We start from the raw sequence: 20534 nt of genomic DNA on the forward strand, positions 1-20534 counted from the left end.
CCACCGTGCAATCATGGTGCTTTAATGGAGGATGTGGATGATGACAACAGCATTAAGGGGGTGCTGGCATGAAGAGTTGAGATGTTGTTTCTTGCTGTGTCATGCTCCCTAGGTGGCTAATGTGTCTGTAAATCACACAAATGCTTTCCCGTAGCTCTGCTTTCTGTTACTGCCTCAGCTGCCAGGATTTCATGGGATTCAGATCTTAGCTTTTGGCAAAAGCACAGCTTCCTTCCTTGTAAAGGTACTTAGTATGTATTTCCAGTGCCCTGAAACATAGCTGAGGGCCCTGCTAAGCTCACTGAATCCAGACCCTGAGAGATGGTATTTCTTTTTTCTTTATTTGGTTTGCTTTCCTGGGGAGTGTGTATTCTTTCCTGTACATGCACGGGGAGCAGGGAAGAATTCCTTGGCATTTTAGAAGGTAGGAGTTTCCCCTTGCTTTGTTGGTCTCCTGATCTGCAACTAAGTCCTTGGGGACTCTTGTTGCTCATTCCCAAAGGTGATATGTGTCCTGCAGTAACCAAAGGGCATCTGTTACCTTCTGAGGACAATCTGGGGCCTGGAGGCACATTCCCTCCTTGCTGTCAGCAGCGCAGGTCATGACTCTCTTGTTCCATAGTTAGGACAGACTGGCAGAAACTTGCTGTGCTTTGAATCTCTCGCACCAGGGAGGGTTTCCATGTGTGGTGATGCTTCAGCTACAGCTCTTCTCCTGGACTAAAGGAAAACCTTTGTATTTAATCCATCTCAGACTTTAAATCTCAAAGATGGCCCAGTAAAACCAGCAGAGTTTGCATCAAAGGGCTCAATTCCTGGGGGCTCTTGGAGGGGATGTTAAAAGATGTTCACAGGGTTTAGAAGCATTGTTGGCTTTATGTAGTTATTTATTTATTTAGGTATGAGAATCCCAGTGGCTGGTATTCCCATGTCCCTTCAAGCCATTTGAGATAACATTTCTTTTGTTTCTTTCATTAAAACTTATTTTTACCCTGGCTCATGGGACTGTACAAGTAGAAATTAAAACACTGCTTGGTATTTCCTTGCCCATCCTATCTGTTCATTACCCCCAGCTCCTTTCAGCTCTCCCTAGCTCTCCCCCTTTCCCTCCCAGCTTGCCTTGAAGGGCTGGGAAAGCCGGCGCTGGCGCATTGTGTCTCCTGTCTGATTGTTGTGGGGTTGTGTTTGTGCGGGGAAGGTCACAAGACAAAAAGACCACCAGGCAGGGCTGGGCGGGGGGTGTTGGTCCCTCTCCATTCAGTCCTTGTGGCCATGGGTGGGAAGAGTCTTGTTTGCATGACAGGATTTCAGGGGGCCATCGCTTTTTGTTTAGGTTTCTTCCACGGCTGCTGCATGGGCTACAACAAAAGTAGAGCATATATATGAGGTTCATGGGGCTGAAGCGTGCTGAGATAACCAAGAAGCAAAGCTGCTGGTGCAGGAGTGACTGAGCCAGAGCCAGCCACTGCATGTGGGCAGCCTGGACACTGTCACCAATGGCTCTAGGTGGGGTGTTTGTGCTATGTCCAGTCTTTGCTCCGGTGACTGAATCCTGTGGGCTGATACCCTTAGCTGGAAAAATGCTGTGGAAGTTTTCTGTCCCTGGAATGAAGGTTGTAATGCGGGGGGACAGTTCCACAGATGTGCTTGTAGCTGTGCTTCCCTGAATGTTTTTGAGACTTCCAGCCAGTGACTTCTGTTTGCAGCATCTACCTCCTCCTTTGCCCATCAGCTCCACATCTCTGAGAGCATGCTTGCATTTAAACAGTGCTTACTTCCTTATCCCTGTGAAAAGCTGAGGTGCTGTCCCTTAGCGCAGCTCTCCCCTCACCCCCATCCTTAGAAAGCAGCTCAGTCTATATTTACTACTGGTGTGCACAAAGGCAAATATTGTCAGGGACTCATTGTAACTGTCCCAATTACCCTGAGTTCATTTGCATAAGAAGATTGAGCAGCCTGTGATAGTGGCTTTGCTTTGGCTCTCTGATAGGGGACACTTAGATTTGGGGAGCAGGAAAGAATGAGAGTTCCCAGGCTGGCTGTGGGATGGAGGGTGTCACAGTTTTGGTCCCTAACAGCATGGGTGCTCCAGCAGCCCTTACTGGAAGGAGGATGACTTGTCAGCTCCCAGCATTGGCAGCACAAGTCTGTCTGATTCAGCTGTAAGAGCTGCCAGTTTCCCAGAGATGCAGGTTCAAGAAAGCCCAAGCATGTGAGCTCCTGCTGTCCCATTGGAGTAAATCCTCCTGTATCGTGTGTATGTGTGCATTTATGTCTATTTTTAGTAGGTGTTGACCCTGCTTGAACGCTTTTAGACTAAGCATTGACCTGCCTTGTGTTGTCACTTTCCTTAGGCACATGTAACCTCTCCTTGTGTTTGGATTTCTTCCAGAGAGCTAGCTGTTCCTGCAGGCAGGCACTAAAGGCAGAGGAAAGCAGCTGGGACGAAGCACGAGTCAGGAAGCAGGCTGAAATGGTATGATCTCTTGACCCAAAGCACTAGCTGGTGTTGTTAGGGTGTGCTCTCCCTGCAGCAGCTGCAGAGCTCGCACTCCTTTCACTGGATTGAGAATTATTCATACTCTCTTTCCCTGCCCCCCACTGCCATATGTAACATCATCTGCTTGTGCCCAGGCAGATGGAAAAGCAAGACAGTCTTCTCTTTGCAGTAACAGTTCTTCATGGGCTCAACTGCCCTGGGAAGGTGCAATGTTGAATCTTGTCAGCGCTGGCAGACCCTCACGGTCCCTCTGTCACTGCTGTGTGTCTGTGTATGTCTGCACAAAGACACATCCATCTCTTCATCTCCCTGCTGCTTCCAGGAGAGACTTTCACTCTTGGACATCTTTTCTTGTTGTCTGTGGGTATCACCAAGCTTAGTGTACTTCCTGGAGGTGTTTGACCTTTGCTTTATCTTATCTCCTGGTTAAAAATCCCCACTCTAGTATTTGGCAATTTCCAATTTTCACTAGTAAGTTATTAGGTGGCAATATGGGAGTGCTTCATGGTGGTGGCTGGAGCACAGGCAGCTCATCTCAACTACAGCAGTATTTTAAGCCTCTTGCATCCTTGGCTGAATTACTTTGACTCTCCTAGTTCCTAAAGTAGGACTCTTTAGGAGGTGGTACCACTGTGAATCATAAAGAGAACAAATTATCATTTAAAAAAGCACTATGTGCTAGAGACCTGATTGCTAATGACCTGATCCCAAATCCCTGTCCTATATTTTTGGACCATTCTCAGGGGGATTGATGATCTGGCCCAGTTTTTCTCAGGAATTCCTTTGCTGTTACTTGGGGGGGGGGGGGGGGGGGGGGGGGGGGGGGGGCGGGGCGGGTGCAGGGAGAGGAGAACTGAAGGGGAGAAATCCTCATGTCTTTTCTCACATGAGCTGCTGCTTGTGCTCTGACTCCAGGACACTCACGTTTTTTGCCTGAAATTAACTGCATTGCTTTGTTATGTTTGCTTGGTGCAAGAAACATCCAAAATGAAGGGGGCAGAACCAGAGTCTCAAGCTGAGGCACAGATGGGCTCCTTGTAGTTCCTCTAGCAACACTTTAGAAGCCAGTTTATATGTTTGACTTCCCTGATGTGTTGAAAAGGCAAAGTAGGGTCACGTCTTATATTTAAATTTGTTTTCCTTTGCATGGTGTTTGTTTTTGAGGGCTGCGTCCTACCTTCTCCTGGCTTTCTATGACCTCTCATTTTAGCCTGTATGACAGTGGGGTCCATTTATGAGCAAGCAAAACATGACTCCAGACACTGAATTAGCTTTTAAATGGTTGTTCCTGACAAATGTGAAGTAAAGGGCTATGATTGAAGGCCTTACATTATCCCTTTTAGAGTGAGTCACTGGACCTTTTGCTTTGCACTTGGGAAAATAGGACTTGGTGCAGGATCATGTAGGGGGTGACTAATGGATCTAGGAAGATAACGGATACCTTGGCCTGTCTAAACCTGCACACCCAAAAGGGGTGGGAGAGTATCCAGTTTTCAGCTCTGCCACTGAGTAATATGATGTGTCCTTTCTAAATGCTTTATGTGACCCAAATGTGAAAAGAATGGAGGTGGCTGAATAATGACATGTAGGGTTTCGTTTGCAGTTTGCCAAAAGATTGGGGAAAATGATTTTTGCTTCTCTTTGAACAGAATATTTGACTTGAGCTGAACCGTCTGAACATGAACATAAATGACAGTTTTCTACTGAAGCATTTGGACAATGGTAACGCCCTGTGTTTTGGCCTTGTAGAATCTGAGGGAACTTCTTCTAAACAATCACTGTTCAAAAGTAAGGCAGATTGCCTGGGGTTTGAGTTTTAATTTGCCAGAACAAATCTTGGATAAGATTGTTGTTTGTCCTGTCTTTAGAAATGGAAGGAAAGGCCTGCAAATAACACCAATAATAAACAGTGTTTCTGTGCCATACATACACATTGTATCTTGTCCCATCTTTAGGGTAGTGTTACACTTGCATCTCTTGGGCTGCTGCTTGCAATTATCTTGGTGTTTCCATGTCACTTATTCAGCTTTGCTACAACTCCCTTTGCTGGGGTGGTCTGGCCTTTGGTGGCTGCTGTTGGATTTGCTCCGGGTTCATGAGAATTTGCTGACTGGGAGCAAAGAAGGTGCCTGATGGAGGGATTATACAGGGGCAGACGATGGTAACACTGTCTGCTCCAGGCAGCTTTTCTGCTCCTAGATTAAAGTTCACGCTGTGTTACTCGTCTCTCTCTCTAAGGCCTTGTCAAGTGCATGTGGGAAGCTATTCTGCCTGCACTCTTTCACTTTGTGCTGCTCAGCTCTCTCTCTGCCTAATTTCTCCTCCCCCTCTCCCCTTCCATTCAGGCGGCATCTTTCAGTCTTTCCCATTCAGGTCTGTCTTTGCTCTCTGCCCTGTGTAAAACTTCCATGCCCTCCCCACCATTCATCACCTCATTCACATCCCTGCTTGCCTTTCCCCATTCAGCTGGGCTTCGTCTCAGCCAGGCTGGGCTGCCCTCTCCTCCTGCCCCTCTGCAGCCCTCCTTTTGTGTCTTTGCACTCCCTTCTCCATGACCATCCGCAGCACAGCAGTCCGCAGTGTGCTCCGTGAGGATGCTCTCCTAGAAGCTGGCCCCACTTGATGGGCTGGTTAATCCCCAGTGGAAGCCTGCTGGGATTCTATGGGGTGGATTGGCCTCTCTAGTTATCCTGCAGGTGAGAAGACTTTTTTCCCTCACTTTCTTCCCACTTCCCAGAGATGCAGCATGACCCATGAATAGGAAGAGTGTTGCCATTTCCTAACGTTCTTTTCAGCCTGGTCTTTCTGCCTCTCCTACTGGCTTGTTTCCCCTTTGTTTGCAGTGGTTGCAGCTCTTAGGTGACTCTTCGGGAGGCTGTTTTGATTTCCTCATTCCTCAAGAGCATAACATGCATTCTGTAATTGTGCTGGCTCTCTAATTGTGGTTGTTGCCTGTGCCTTCTCTGCTTCCTTCTTCTAATCATCTGCATTGGGGTCATACCAGTTTTGGAAAGCCATCTGTGCACTTGAGTGTGTGTTTAAGGAAACAGAGCTTGTGAATTGTAGTAGCCAGGGCTTGTTTCTCAGCCTCGATGCAGCCACAACGCTGTGTTTGTGATGCAGACATGGCAAATATGGGCTCCCAGCCTGCTGCTCACTTGGTGCCCTGCACCCCTGCCAGCAGCATGCAGACATCACCCCAGCCTTTTGAAGGAGCAGGTCTCCCTGCTGCAGCGTGGCAGGAAAACTAAGTGGGAGGTCTGCTTGCTATGGGTGCCCATGGGGGGCTTCAGCTTGGAATGGCTGAACTGTATTCAAGCCACTCTGTTCAAGGAAAGGGGGAATATTAGAGCTTGGGAAGAGTGGTCAGGCTTGTTGGAGGAAGCAGGAGCTCTTTAAAGCATGGGTGAGCCCTGGGCACATGGGAGAGCTGATTAGTTCAGTAGAAGCAGCAGAAACGAGGTGGAGGCAGGGAAGGAGAGGGGCTCTGTGAGTGAGTGCAGGTTTGACTGACAGGACAAGCTCTCTGCTGTGTGGGAGGCTGGAAGGGAGTATTGCTGCTGTCTCCTGAGGCAGTGAGGAGCCCCTGATATGGCTCATGCAGGGCCAGGCTCTGTGAGGGCTTGTCAGTGCTGTGAAAATGGCACTTTTCCCTGGTAACACTCTAAAAGAGGGATTTCAAACCACACCGGGGTAGTTTGTTGTCAGGCTGGCGAGTGTGTAAAAGTGATTCCCTGTTCACTGTGTTTGCGCCCTACAGAGGCATTATACCTTTCAGGGCACAGCTAGCTTAAGGCTAGCCCAGCATTTTGTCACCTGCAAGAACAGGTGCATTCCTGTTGTGGAATCTTTATGAAGTCATGATTTGCTTTAAAACTTCAGACACATTTTGTGTGTATTTGAAATCTGTGGCAAAGAGAACAGAAGCACTGTGCCTTGCCTTGTGTTTGTCCCTCATGCCCAGCAAGGACATACAAGAAGCCAAAATGCAGCTCGACTTCTCTGTTTTGTTGTTGTGCAGCTTTGGCACTTGGACAAATCTCTTTTACCCTTAAACCAAAGTGTATTTGACACAGCAGACACTGCAAAAGTGCAAACACTGCAGACCTTGCAGTCCTTCATACAGGGAACCTGCAGTCTGGGTGTCATCCAGGACTGATTTGGAGGTATCTCCTAAGAAACAGTGTGAACCACCACAGCTTCCAGCAGTCTGACTCCTTACCGCAGTTGTAACCCTGGAAAGATGCAAGCCAGAATCTCTTGCTCTGAAGTGTTTAAATGACAGAGGTTAGAGCAACAATTACTGCTCCCAGCTCTGGCTCCATTTGGAACCAGCCTCTCTGGAGTACCTTTGAGATGGTTTTGTCCTTGTAGTGTAATGCCAGGTGCCCACAAGGCATTGCAAGGAATCATGTGATATCCCTGTCTCCTCTTCACAAGGCTGACATCTTCTGCTCCAGTTTAGCTTGGAAAGCAGAAAGGTTTCTTTGGTAGCTTCTGGTCCCCATGACTGAGAAAAGCTGAATGTAAAATCAGCGTAAGTTAAATATGTTTCCCAGTCTGTTTAGTAGGAGTTTTACTTTGTGGTGGTTGTTCTAACCAGAAGCATGATCTGAATTCCCAGTATAAGTGGGTCATTCAGGCTATACGTGTGTTATGGCAGTTGTTAGTTGGGGCTTTAAATGCATCTGTTTGGCTTAGGTTTTAATGAGCCCTAATAACTTGCAGTCAGGTCAGAAGGGAACTGTTGGGTTCATCTGGTGTCTCATAATGAAGGCCATAAGATTTTGTAAGTGGTTTTCTGCTTGACCCTGGCCATACCTCATCTCCCAGGAAAACCTGCAATACAATTGTAAAGCTTCTGGTGAAGCTAGTGAGACATTTCACTTGTTAATAGTAAAAATAATCAACTTATTCTAATCGGAAGCTGCTCAGCTTTGACCTCTTCCCCATAGATGTGATTATACCTTTGTCATAGTGGAGGATCCTCTGCTGCCAAATTTCTGTTCCCTTTGTGGTTCTTCTGGACAATGATCAAGTCATTGCTTAACCTTCCCTTTCATAAGCTAATGAATTGAGCCTGTCAGGAGAGCCAGTCAGGCTATACCAGTAACAAAGTGCCAAAGGAAGAGGTAATGTCACCTCGTTTACAGACCTGCAGCTCACGTTTCTTTTTTTGAAGGCAGTGTTATGTTGAGAGCACTCAGGGTAACAAGGGGTTTCCCCCCCAGCATGGCTGCTCCTGAAGATGGCATTCCTGTAAGCTGGCATTCTTGGCTCCTGGCCATCTGGCTTTCTATTTGTTTTTACTGTAATATGTATTGTTTGCAAGCACCTAGCTTTACCACAAGACCCAGCTCATGCTTGGTAACTTGCTGCTTTACCTCATCAGTGAGCATGATGCAGACTTAAGTTACACTTTCTCCTAAGTTACTAATCTAATTCTGTGGGGTAAGAATGAATTCTCATGGGACCCCATTAGTGGCATCTCCATGTGATGGTGGCTCTCTGGCTTAGTGTTATTTTTGAGTCCTGTCAAATAGTCAGACTTTCGCATGTTGAATGTGTGACAGCCTGAGTTTGTGTCACAGCAAGTCCTCAGACACAGGGTTGTCTCCTGATGTCAGATGCTCTGCAGAAATCAGTTCTGGCAGCAATCTTTTCTTATGATTGGCACCAAGTTTATATTCTCTTCCAGATAATATCAGCTGAACATCATCTATTTTCTGGAGCCTATTCTGACTGATATTAAACTGGTCCTCCTTCGGTTATGCATTACTCAGTATCAGTCATCTGTTTGTTTGCTGGTGGTTGTTATTAACCAACAGACCTGCTTTGGCCTATTAAATTCTTGTCACAGCCCTGGAGTTTTGGGAGTGGTGTGGGGGCCTGCCACCATGTTTGGACAGGAGTTTTGAAGCCATGGTTGGAAGGGCTCTGTTGCTGATTCAGAAGTGGAGGGAGTGTAAAAAGCAGATCTTGATGTTCCTCCAGCATTCCCAGACTTGCAGAAAATCAGCACAAGTGCTGGCTTTTGAGAATCTTTGGGATGAAAGTTACCTTGACCTGCTGACTCAAACCATCCAGCTTCAGCAGCTGCTGTGTGACGTTCCCCAGAGCTGCTGCTGGGACAGAAGCTGGATCATCATTGTATGATGGAGACAATTCACTGGCCTTTTGTCCATATGCAGAACTGAAACATTTCAACATTTCAAGCACTGGTATCACCTATGCTGCTTTTTCCAGATAACATCAGACCAAACCCCTGTTTTGCATGAGAAGACTCGTTTGCCTCACCTATGCCAGCAGAGACACTGCTGTGATAGGAGACGTTGTCAATAGCAGTGAATTTTACAGAAATTCTTTTGTGTGTTTAGTTAACGTGGGGTAAGTAGGGACCTGACTGCAGGAGCTTGGCCTGAAATACAGCCCTAGTTGAATGTTCTGACTGTTGAGTGTTGGTTTCTGTTTGTTTGGGTTTTGTTTTCCTTGTAGCAATAGTGATTGGGGCCTGTCTGTCTCCTGGCTGGGAGGTTGACTGTGCATGCCCATGCCATGCTTTCTATTGACTTAGGTAGTCCAAATAAATGCAGCATCCCACCCAGAGTGTATTGCATTTCAGCTCTGAATGAAGAGGCTTACATTCATTATTGTCCCTCACAATGCAGAAGCCCTGAGAGATGTAATTAATATTGATACAGGGTTTTGAGATTCTCCAATAAGACATGACTAAAAAGACATAAAAGATAATTGTGTGGTGGTAAATGAGGATATCATGTGTCATGCTGTTATGGATATTGCTGTTTTCAGCTTTTGATATTTAATGCCTTACACCATCCAGATGAAAAATGGGCTTAATTTTAATTAGATGGAAGAACTCATTGCCTTGGGGGATTGTGAAGCCTTAAAAACTGGAGGAATTCAAAAGGGAGAGCAAGAGATGGGGCATTTGTACAGGTAACAATATCTGGACCAGTACTGACAAGCATATCTGGAAAGAGTGTTAAGCCTCTTTCCCTAATGATTTAAGAAAAGGTTTTAACTGTTTGGTCATGGCAGTCGCTAGTGGACTGATACCTTGCAGGCTTCGTCTTGTCCACAGTCTCAGGAAGGTGTGGACAGGCTGGTGCTGTCAGGTACATGACTTGTCAGTCTGGGCCACAGCCTGCCCAGCCTGTTGCTGCAGCTGAGGACATCTATCCAGTGAAAGGTGCAAGGTGCCCAGTGCTGGATCAAGATTAAATATTGTATTTCCACATTAAAAACCAAAACAAACACTACTTTTTAGAGTGTCTCAGCTTCTTCCCATTAGTCTTCATGCACTTACATAAATAATAAAACAGGAAGAAGCAGGGCTGGAGAAGGCTCAGTCTATAAACATGTCTCTTTGCATTAAGCTTTGTGGCGTAACGGAGGGCACCTCCTGCCATCCGTGCTGTCTCCTTAATCAGGTCATTATCTCCCTCACTTCCAGTGCTGCATCCCCTTCCCTGTCAGTGCTGCTGATAATGGAGCTCCTATTTACCCCGGCTTCTTTCTGGGGAGCAGCTTTGGTTTCAAAGCCAACACAGTGGCATATTTTGAATAATTTAGTTCTGGGTGGCTTGAACACTGTGAGTAGTTCCCCAGCTGAGACTGGAACTGATTCCTGTGAGTATTCTGCCAGGAGGCTGATATGGAGAGAGACAGTGGGATGGCTCAGAGTGGTGGGTTGTCGAGGCAGCAGAGGACTGGAAGCTAGCTTAACAGGTCCTGTGAGTGCATCTCAGCTCTATCCTCTCTTAGTGTCTTAGCAAGGACTTGCAGCAAGAAACCCACAAGCAGGGGGGAAGATAGGGGAGAGAGTTGCATTTAAAAGTGTACGCAGACAGAAATGTGGGTGTGGGTAGGTGGCAGAGCATGACAGATAGGCTTCCCCAGCAAGCTGTGGCTCAGAAATTCCTGGAGTCTCTAAAAGCAGGATTTTCTTGGCCTATGGTGGCTTGGACCAGGGGTCTGAACCTCTGTAGAGTCAAGGAGTTCAGTGTGATGTCCAGCTGTCATTGGCTTTGTAAGTTTGCTGTGTTTCTATACACAAAACCTTGGCAAAAGGTCAGCTCTGTTCATATTGCCCCTGTGCTGCTTGGCCTTGTGGCTTGCTAATGCCCCTTTGCCATTGCAGTCCTCATCCAGTCACACTGTCAGCACTACACAGCCCTTGTCTGGGGGCCCTGCTTGGTGAGTCAGTGAGGGCATATCCTCTGTGCTCAAATGCAATCCGGCTTTTGAGAGCTGTGTGGTGTTTCCAGCCCTCGGGTTCACCTCAAGTCAAAGCAATCCAACATGGACTAAAGTACTGCTGCACTTAATCACTCCATATTGTCCGGGCAGTGGTGGGTAAATTCATTATTTACAGGGGAAGAGAGTGTGCATCACTGAAGCCAGCACTAATGGTTTACCAGAGGTGTTCAGGCAACCCAGATTAGGTGACTTTCGATGGTGAGGAGCCGGATTTCAAGGTGGAGGGATATGCACTTACCTTTGACTGGCCTTCCTCTCTTCTGGATCAGGGTTTCTCCTCTCACATGCCCCTTTCACTGCTGGAGGAAAGCAGGATCATTAAACTGCTTGGAAGATCATCACCATCAGTCAGTGATGAAACTCCTGTTAAAACAGCCCCTGCTTTCTGCCCTCTCATTTGGATTGCAAGGCAGACTTTCATCTTCTGGTCTGTCATTCCTTTAATCTTCATCAAAGCAGCAAATGCTACACATACTGATGCCACATTGTTTTGTTAAAAAACAAAACAAAAAACCAAACACAAAACAAACCCCAAACCCACTCATCAACTCACAGCATGACCCCAGAGACTGAGGAAAGATAGAGAATGAATGGGCTCTGATAAGATGTGTGACTATCTTGAGCAGACTTTCAATGCCTGTCTTAAACGTCTTTTCACAGCTTCATCTTGGAGTCTGTCAATTCCATGTATTGACTTGGAGGCTCGTGTTTTAACTGCAGCATGGCCCTTAAGCCTAGGGATGGTCTGGTTGATTCCAAAGCTTGCTAGCATCCCTAGATTGTGGAGACTGTGCCATCTAATGGTCTGAGTTCAAGTCCAGCAAAGCTCAGAGTGGTTTCTGAAAGCCTAGGAGATTTTTGCATACAATTGAGTCTCTGTTTCCAGTGGGAAAGGGCTTACACATGAACAAGAAGCAGACATACTATTGATAGCTCCTTTCTGGTGGGAAATAAGGCAGGAGTTGTCATTTCCATATAACAGGAGGTGAAGCTAAAGCTCAGGGTAATTTATTTCCGGAATGTTCCTCCTGATCTGGAGCAGAGCTGAGTCAGTGCCAGGAGGCCTGACTGCCAGGCCCGGCTCTCCCAGAAATGAAGATACCGCTGGACCATAGGTGACTGGGATTTCAAGGGACCGATCCATCTCAAAGCCAGCTTCCAAATTAGATGAAGTTGCTTGGAGCCTTGCCCATTGCGAGGACAAGTTATGGCTTGGGTGATGCCAAGACAAAGCCCCTCAGTGAGGAAACCATGGGTGGTAGCAAATTCTCTGTTCCTGCAACATCTGCAATCCTCAAGGCAGCCAAGGATCCTCGTGTTGTGCCCAGTTCAGCTGCTCTGGTGCCCCAGGGGGCTGTTTGCCATGGGGGTGAGGAGCAGCTGGCTGCACTGTGTGAGATGTCTGTGTTTTCCCAAGACACCCATTGTCTGACTGCAGCACCAGCCTCCACCCTACTTGCTCACTCAGCCGTGGCTGATGTGTCTTTAATTAAAGAGGAGGAACAATTTGAGATTTTCTTTTCTTTTCTCAACCATATTTCCTATTTCCGTCAGAGCTTGCAGGCCTCCGTGCCCTTATTTTTGTCTTGTAGTTTTACTGTGAGGCCTTCAGTTTATGGTGTGTCTGCTCTAAAATAAGGAAGAAATAGGCAAAAATAGCTGGATTTGGGACAGGGAATTGAGATGCTGGGTCAGATGGCTGCTATGGTCATTAGCATATTTACATTTTTGCTGAAGAGCCTAGCTGAGGATCAGGGGAGTTAAGGATGATTGTCATTGAAATGCAGAGGAAACCTTGCATGAAATTGCTGTTAGTGTCCTATTGTCTTGGGGGCTGGGGGGGGGGGCAAATGGCCTTCTTCATCCCTGTACCCCTTGTGTTGGGCCTGTCAGCCCAAGTAGATGGGGAGAGGCAGAAGTGACTGTGCTGAAGGAAGGCACTGTGCTGAAGGAAGGCACTGTGCTGACTTAGCTGCTGGGAGGCTTTGCCTGGGGAGCTGTGAGGCTCAGCACAGCCGTGCTGCTGGCTGCCAGGCAGCCTCTGGCCTCCCGGTGACACAGAGGTGCTCGGCTGGGCCTGTGGGACAACTGCCCCTCAGTGAGATCACCATGGATAAATACATGAAGCGTCTAGCAAAGGTCAGTTGTCTCTTTTGTAATTGAGGAACCCAAGTGTTTTGAGTGTGCCATTGCCTGTTGGTTTTGCCATGTGTGGGGACACATATTCTGCAGGACCAGCTCAACCCCTGGATTTTTTTATGGCTAGCTGTGATATCAGAAATGAGGTGTGAGGCAGTTGGGGATGTTGGTGTGAATTTTGAGTGTTGTGGTGGCAGATGAGATTTTTATATGCTGAAAATTAAACATAAATAAGAGAACTCCCTCACAGCTGGGGTTTAAGGTAAAACATTCTGCTCAGGTTGTGGAAGCAGTGCGCTAGTCCTGCTCTGAGGCAGGCCTTTTTAGTTCAGATGTTACTTGTTCATTGTTCTCTTACTCTTTCATGCTGTTAAGATCCACTGTTGTAATTCAAACCCATTTCTAATTAGTATCTTTAACTTAGTGCCAAACCCCAAATTGTACATGGTAACATGAAAGAGGAGAACAGGTTCCCTGGCCTGTTTACAGTTCTGAAAATGCTAGCTACCTTCTGCCACTGCTTTGATTTTTGGTGGGACAAGCAGCAAGGTAGTGAGCTGCAGGAGGAATGCTGGTGCCTATTGGTGTGAGAAAGCATCATCCTTGGAGCAGAGGCTCATTTGCAGCCACCAGACAGGCTTCAGCTCTCTGTCTATTTGGAAAGCCAGCAGCAGGTATGGACAGGACAGTCTTGAATGATGGGATTGGATCAGCTCTAGCACTGGTGAGTCTGGAGTCAGTGTGTCCTTGTGGGCTGGTTTGAAGCTGGTTGTGTAATTTTTGTTCTTGGTTACAAAATGTTTCTTTTTGGAATGCTTTAAAGCAGAACAAAGTCTAGAAAAGTGGTTTGTGATCTCAGCAGCTCTTTTGTGCTTCGGGAGCCTGTGTGCTTCAGCTCTGTCTCTTCTGCCCTTTGAAGGAATAAGGAATAGCCACCTTCCCCGTGGCTGTGGCCGTTGGTTTTTCCTACGAAGTCAAACAATGAGCACACAACATGGGGAGAATCCTACGCTTCAGTCACTGAACCTGGTCCTCAAAGTAGGGAGGCATTTAAGCCTTCAGGGAGCAAACGGTTTTGTCCTAGACGACATAGGTTCTAAAGTCTTAAATGTCAAGATATAGTTGAAGTGGTGCAGTTAAGGAAGATGTTGGTTAGGTCAATTGTTTTCAGGGAAATACGGGTGAGCACAGCAGTACCTATGGGACTGTAGGTGTAAGATCCATTCACTGAATGACTCACCTCCCAGCTTCTGCAAATTCCCCTTAAGAATCCATCTCAGGTATTATGCTAATACTACTTTATTTCCTGGCTATCTGTGCCTCTGGGATTGAGCACTGCAAAACCTCACATTCAGGCTGGCTTGGGAGTCCCAGCAAGAGCCAAAAAAGCATCAGAGCTGAGCCTGAGTGTAGAAGCCCTGATTTTGGAGTTGGTTTTAGAACACGATCTGTTAACTCTAGAGTGGGCTGGAGTAGGGGAGCTAAACTTCTCCAGGGATTAATATTAAGCCCTTGTTTAACAGTAAAGAGCTGATGAAATCCACCTTTGGCTCGGAGAGCCAGCTGTCAGGAAGGTACATCCAGGCCACCTCTCAAGGACAGAACAACCCTTGGCAGAGGGTGGGGGTGAGTGCCCAGCTCTGACTGTCCACAGGTCACTTGGTTTATCTTGTTTTGTGTAATCCAATTGCCCCAGCAGCTTCTTCACTGAGGGGCTGCTGCTCGGACAGAACAGCAGGCCAGCTCTGCTCCAGCCAGGGGCTGTGACCTCCTCCTCAACAAAGCAGCCGGTGGTGGCAGAGTCCCCAGGAGCAGCGGGACAAAGGTGCCCAGGCTGGAAGGAGCCAGAGCCAGATCCTCGCACGTGGGCACTGCATTCTCCAAACAAGCTGCCCGTGCCTGAGGCTGCTCTGTTTAATAGCAGAGCAGTGCCAGCCCTGCTGCTGGCAGGCTGCAGCCTCTGCCACGTCCCCCTTCTCACCTCCTCCCTTGCCAAGGCAGCCTTTACTCCGCCACCTCTGATCCAAGGCCCGGCGCCTGTTCAGCTTTTGTTCTCCATTAGGGAAGAACGAGGACTGTCAGGACCTCTTTGGTGCTGCCAAGGCCTTTTATGTCCCAAATGTTTCCATGAAAAGACTCCCTCCTGACCACCCTGTCCCCTGACAGCCATTCAAACCAGCCAACAAGCTTGATATCATTATCTACAAAAGGAGGCCAGTGAGCACCAGGGTCCTCACAGCCAAGTTTGGGAAATCAAAGGCAAATCTCCCAGCAACAGAGAGCTGGCAGAGATCAGACTGCACCACATCCAGTTTGGGCTGGTCTAGCAGCTTCCTCTGCTGGTTTTCAAAGCACAAAAACAACGTGCTGGGCCTGGTGCCAGCACTGGCTTGGCTGGGTCTGGGGCTGTGCCTGCCTCTGAGCTGGCAGCCCCTCAGAGTGCCCTGGGGAGCTCAGTGGGGGACAGAGGCTGCTGGAAGCAGTGGTGAGTTAGAGCAGCCTTGCAGAGCTGTCTCTTTTTGGTCAGTGGCATTTTTAGATTAACCACTTAGTCTGAGGGGAAAATGGTGATGTTATTGGTCAGAGTGGGATTCCCTCCAAATGCCACCTGGGACTTTCCTTTCAATGACTCTGGTTTACGTTCTGAAAATGGGATGTTGCTGCCTTGTCACTTCTGGTTTGGTGTGGTGTTCATCTGGTTTGTTCCCTGTCTAAAGACTTTCTTTCCAATCCATCTTCAGATCGAGAGCTCTTCAGCAGTGAAAGCATGTAACAATTTGAAAGCATCTGGAAAGGTGACTGTCAGAAGCACTGAGCACAGAAAGGGCTTGAGGAGTGATGGTGTATTCCTCTGTTGCAATTGTGTTGGGAAATACAGGAGTAAAACTGTTTTCAGCACATTTTATCTCACAGACCACATCTCTGGTTTGCTTGATAGCCCAGGTAGGGATATGAAAAACAGCCAGGAGAAATGATGATGCAGAGGGAAGGAAGTTGAAGGGAGCTGACTTAGCTGAAGCTTGGGTGGAGATGGAAGGATGGTATGGATGATGATGCCTGCTTCACCCCTCTCTGCAGCAGGGTGCTTTGGGCAGTGAAAGGAAGCTGGAGATGGGATGATTACAGGGGAATGTGTCACCAAAACCTAGAGCAGCCCCTGGGTCTCTGTGTGTCTGCAGCAGGTGATGAATGCATAGGAGGGTAGAGTTGTGTGTAATGTGGAATTGTTAATTCTGGCACTTTCCCTTCCTATCCCAGTTTGATCCCGACAACACTGGCTACATCAGCACTGAGAAGTTCCGCTCCCTTCTCCAGAGGCACGGCTCGGAGCTGGACCCCCACAAGCTGGAGGTCCTGCTGGCCCTGGCAGACAGCAACTCCGAGGGGAGGATCTGCTATCAGGACTTTGTCAACCTGGTGAGTGCTCTGGCTGGCAGGGCCTGTCAGACCTTGGTTCTGCTTAAAGCATTGGCTGTTGAGGGACAGTCTCCCTCTCTCCCTCTCTCCCTTTCTCCCTCTATTGGCACTAGTGTTTGCCATGTCCCTGCATCACACTGCATGGCTTTGCTGAGGCATTCAGTGGTGACTGAGCTCTTAAGCCAAAAGTCAAGTTGCTGTCGAGTTTTCCAGGGAAACAAGTTTGCATGGGAAGAAACTGGGAACTGTATTAAGACCAGCATGAAGCAATGGCTGCTGCTAGTTCAGAGGCTTTTGTTCTCTAATACCAGTTAGTAGCTGTCGTAAGGAGCCATTTGTTTGCAAGTAGAGGTCTGTCAGTCTTCATGTCTCCTGCGTTATCTAGAAATTTCACCACTTCCAGACAAAAATATATAGATAACTTTGTGTTGACTTGCTGGGTGGAGTCATATTGCATTGCTGTAGGCATCAACAGCAACAGGAATAAAGTTTTTCTAGGTCAGGTTCATTTTATCCCAGGTGAGATGTCTCAGACTGTGTGAGTCATGAGCTGAGGCCTCTATCTCTGCTAATGAGTCAATTAGTGAAGGGATCTCTCTGTTTCTTGTCAAGGCAGTTTGGTGAGTCAACACAGATGTAGAGATGTATTGTTAGATGCACAGGGTGGCCTAGAAATATTGTTTGCAAGACAGGGATCTTGAATAGTGGACATTCCAGGGGCTTTGCCCTTTTCTGGCTCTGTCATTCCACGCCTGAGTCCCGGCAGGCTTAGTGCAGTAGTAAAAGAAACCTGGGTGACAAAGTCAGTGAGCAGTGAAAGTCAGTGACATCTCCAAGGTTTCACTGGAAAGCTGGATGTGTTCTTGATGCAGAGTAGAATTATTTGCATCTCTGTGTTCTTGCAGTCAACAGGGGGATTTGATCCTTCCATTTGTGATGGTCACTCACACATGTGGTTTTGGGTTAGAAAGAAAGTGTCCTCCGTATGTCCTGTCTTCACATGAATCAGAAAGGTGTGATAACTGCTGTCAGGGATCCAGGTCACAACCTCACTCAGGCCATGGGCAGTGTGAAGGTGAAATTACTGTGATGCAATGACATAGATCTGCTGTATCTAATCAAGCTGTCTTGTTAGCCCCTTGCATGTGTTTAGGTACACAGTAAAACAGATGTAGCCACTATTAAGCAGATCACAACTACTGTGAGTTTTCCCTCAGCTTCAGCTTAATAAACAGTGTGGTTGATGTATTTATAGTAACAGCTGCTTGTTCTACAGTTTGGTATATTTGAAGTACCATGCCAGCATTCACTAATTGAGCTGCACAACACTTAGCTAGCAGGAAGAGGTATCATCTAATTTCTCTTACAGAAATGGTGGCCTAGGGCCAGCCAACATGTTGGCAACAGGCTCAGGAACAGACCCGGGCTTTTTCCTCTCCTCTCTCCTTGCTCCATGAGCTGGGGAGCAGCACAAGCTGCAGAGAGGCAGGTGGGAGGTGGAAGGTTTGGGCATCCTCCTCCTTTGGGGAATAGGGGATGGTGCCAGCTCACACCCACTTGATGTGATTTCTGCAAAATGGCAAATTTCCTTCACTACTACTGAACGAATCCTGTAAAGAAGCCATTGATTTTTCTGTACCTCTAGCCTCATCTGCATATTTTTGCACTTTCTGGTCAATAGGCAATGCAAATGCCAGAACATTAAACTACTTAAAAATGGCATCTCCTGATTCCTCCTCTAGTTACTATTGATTTCCGACATCCAAACTTTCTAGAGCTCCTTCTCTTTTCCCTAGTTTCCTGCTCCCAAACCTGCCTTTTGAACTTCCTGATGGAAAGAAACAGAACAGTTGATGCAGAATCACTGTGAAATTAGTGATTTCCTTCACTTTATAATTGTCAGTCTTGAAGCTATGTGTGGTGGTGTTTAAGTGCGTGCTTGTGCTTGACGATCATCAGCCATCTCTGCTTTTTGCTCAGGTTAAATTGTCTGTTTCAGTAGCTTAGCAAGAATTGATCTGCTCCCAAAAATGGTGGTGCTGGATGTGGGGAAGGGAAAGGCTGACCTTTTATGGACTCCACAGAGGTTTTACAAGCATGGCTCTGTGTGTGTGTGTTTTCCTTTTCTCTATCGATATTCATGAACAAGCACTCTGATGTGGTCAGAGAATCTCATGGCCTCCCAAATGTGTTTAAGGTACTGAAACTTTGAGCAAGAGGTAAAATGGCATTAATAAAGCTCTGGCCACTGGAGACGCCTTGAGGTGGGAGTGGGGCTGGCTATAAAAGATGCGTTACAGTGCAGTTGTCAGAGCAGGGGTGTGGAAGGAAACAGACTCCTCTGCGTGTCTCACAAGCAGCTCTTTTGGTTTCTTTCCAAGCATGGGGATGGAAGGAGCTGGTGAGCTGTCTGCTCAAGCTACTATGAAACAAATTAACTCTATCTCAGCCAAAACCAGCACAAGCATGCTCTGACTCACAGAACCCAGCCCACAGTAGGGTTTAACCACTGGGCATCAGGAGAAGTCTGTCTCCAATGGTCAGTTCCTGGGATATGCTATTCCCTCTCTTTTTTCTCACAGCTTTTCTAATGTTGATAAAAATTGAGCAGGGAGGGTCTGCTCTTTTTTCAGCCTTGTAGAACCCTTGGTCTTTGCTGGGTTCCCTGGAACTGGGACAGAATATGATGCTGTTTCTTCGGCAGGGTGCTTGGCTACTTACTGGCGAGTCTGATGTTGAGAGATGCTATTTGTGACCACAGAAGCAGCTGTAACTCTATGAAATTATTATTTCCAGAAAGCACTACAAGCCATAAACTTCCCAGGGCAATAGCGTTAATACTTTGTTTCCTCCAGATTATAGCATGTCCCAGAGAAGGCAGTAAAAAATGCTCACACCCAGTACTCCAACATCATCTCAAGCACCAAAAACACTCTCTGCTCTCTCAAATGCTGTGATCCCCTAACTAAACTAAAGGACTTCTATTGAGCAAAGCCACGTTATCTATCCTCTGATGTCCAAAGTATGTTGTAAACTTCTAGATGCACCAGAAATACAATTCTAGGAATTCTTACCTTAATAAGGAGACCCACACAAAACATATGCCTGTTCTCAGCAAAGCAATTTACATTTCTGAAATTGAAAGTTGTACAGGATGAGAATAGATCCTAGAAATCACTCAGGAAATAATTTAAGTAATGAATAAATTCGGGGAAGCTGAAGACTTCTGGTGTCATCTGCAAACGGAAAGGGCTGAAAAAAAATCAGATATGTATGAGTTTCCTTGCACGCAGTTGTAAAACACAATGCTGCAATCATATCCACTTCTGTTTGTACACTGGGGCTTGTAAGTATGGCAGAAAGCAGTTTCAGATGCTTATCCTGTGTCTGAGACAGTGCAGAATAACAAGTGTTTCCTGTACAAGTGGAGACATCTTGTGCATGTTTGTTGTCTGGTTGCTCCTCTGAGTGTGAAGAGACATGCTAAAAATGCACAGTGGAAATTCTGGCTGGGAACAGCACAGGCCACAGGAGGAGATAATGCACAAAGCTGTTTAACTAACTTTGCTGCTTTTAGAGAGGAAACAAGCCAGGAGGTGATAAAGTCGAGATGTTATTTGCTGGGATCCTTGCACTTGCTGCTGGCAGTCCTGGACTATTTCACATGATAACCTGTGAACTATAACAGAGCTGAAGAGCAGACCAGTGATCCCTGGAGGGACTCAGTTTCCTACTCTCTGGCTAAACCTTCCTTGTATTCTCCACCTGAGAACGTGGATTGCTGCTTTGGACAGGCTGGATCATGGCTTTACTACCTCCTCACCCTCTTGATGTGTTGCTCTTCAGACATGTGAGTAGAGGTGAGGGGGTGCAATGAAGCTTCTAAGATGTTACTTTGCTTGACAGAGGGGCAGTATAGAACCAGTTCAGCCATGGTGATAGCTTATATTCTCTTGATGTGAAAATCAGGTAAGGAACTTGCTCTGGACAAGGAAAAGTTTTACAGAACCTCGTGTTTAATAAAGCAGCTTTTGCTAGAGAAGTAAATCACAGCTTATACTGAGACTAAAGCAAAATCCGTTCTGTCTTAAGACATTCTTCACTACTGCATGGCTGGAGGCCATTTGTTCTCATTAGCCACTTCAGTGATAAAAGCAAGGCTTGGTTCTGCCCCTTGTGAGGACACTGTAGGTGTTTC

At 46.9% G+C, this 20534-nt stretch overlaps 1 protein-coding gene across 3 annotated transcripts in view; it reads left to right on the plus strand.

The window, feature by feature from the left end:
* The window catches only part of RHBDL3 (rhomboid like 3), a 61777-nt gene that overhangs the window by 19626 nt on the left and 21617 nt on the right, over positions 1 to 20534 (plus strand). For all 3 annotated transcript variants that reach the window (XM_030506521.1, XM_030506522.1, XM_030506520.1), the window contains one exon: positions 16178 to 16336. In XM_030506521.1, the coding sequence (XP_030362381.1) occupies positions 16178 to 16336 (159 nt within the window). The remainder of the gene's footprint in view (positions 1 to 16177; positions 16337 to 20534) is intronic.

Source organism: Strigops habroptila, chromosome 14, assembly GCF_004027225.2.
Source record: "Strigops habroptila isolate Jane chromosome 14, bStrHab1.2.pri, whole genome shotgun sequence".
Classification (NCBI taxonomy): Eukaryota; Metazoa; Chordata; class Aves; order Psittaciformes; family Psittacidae; genus Strigops; species Strigops habroptila.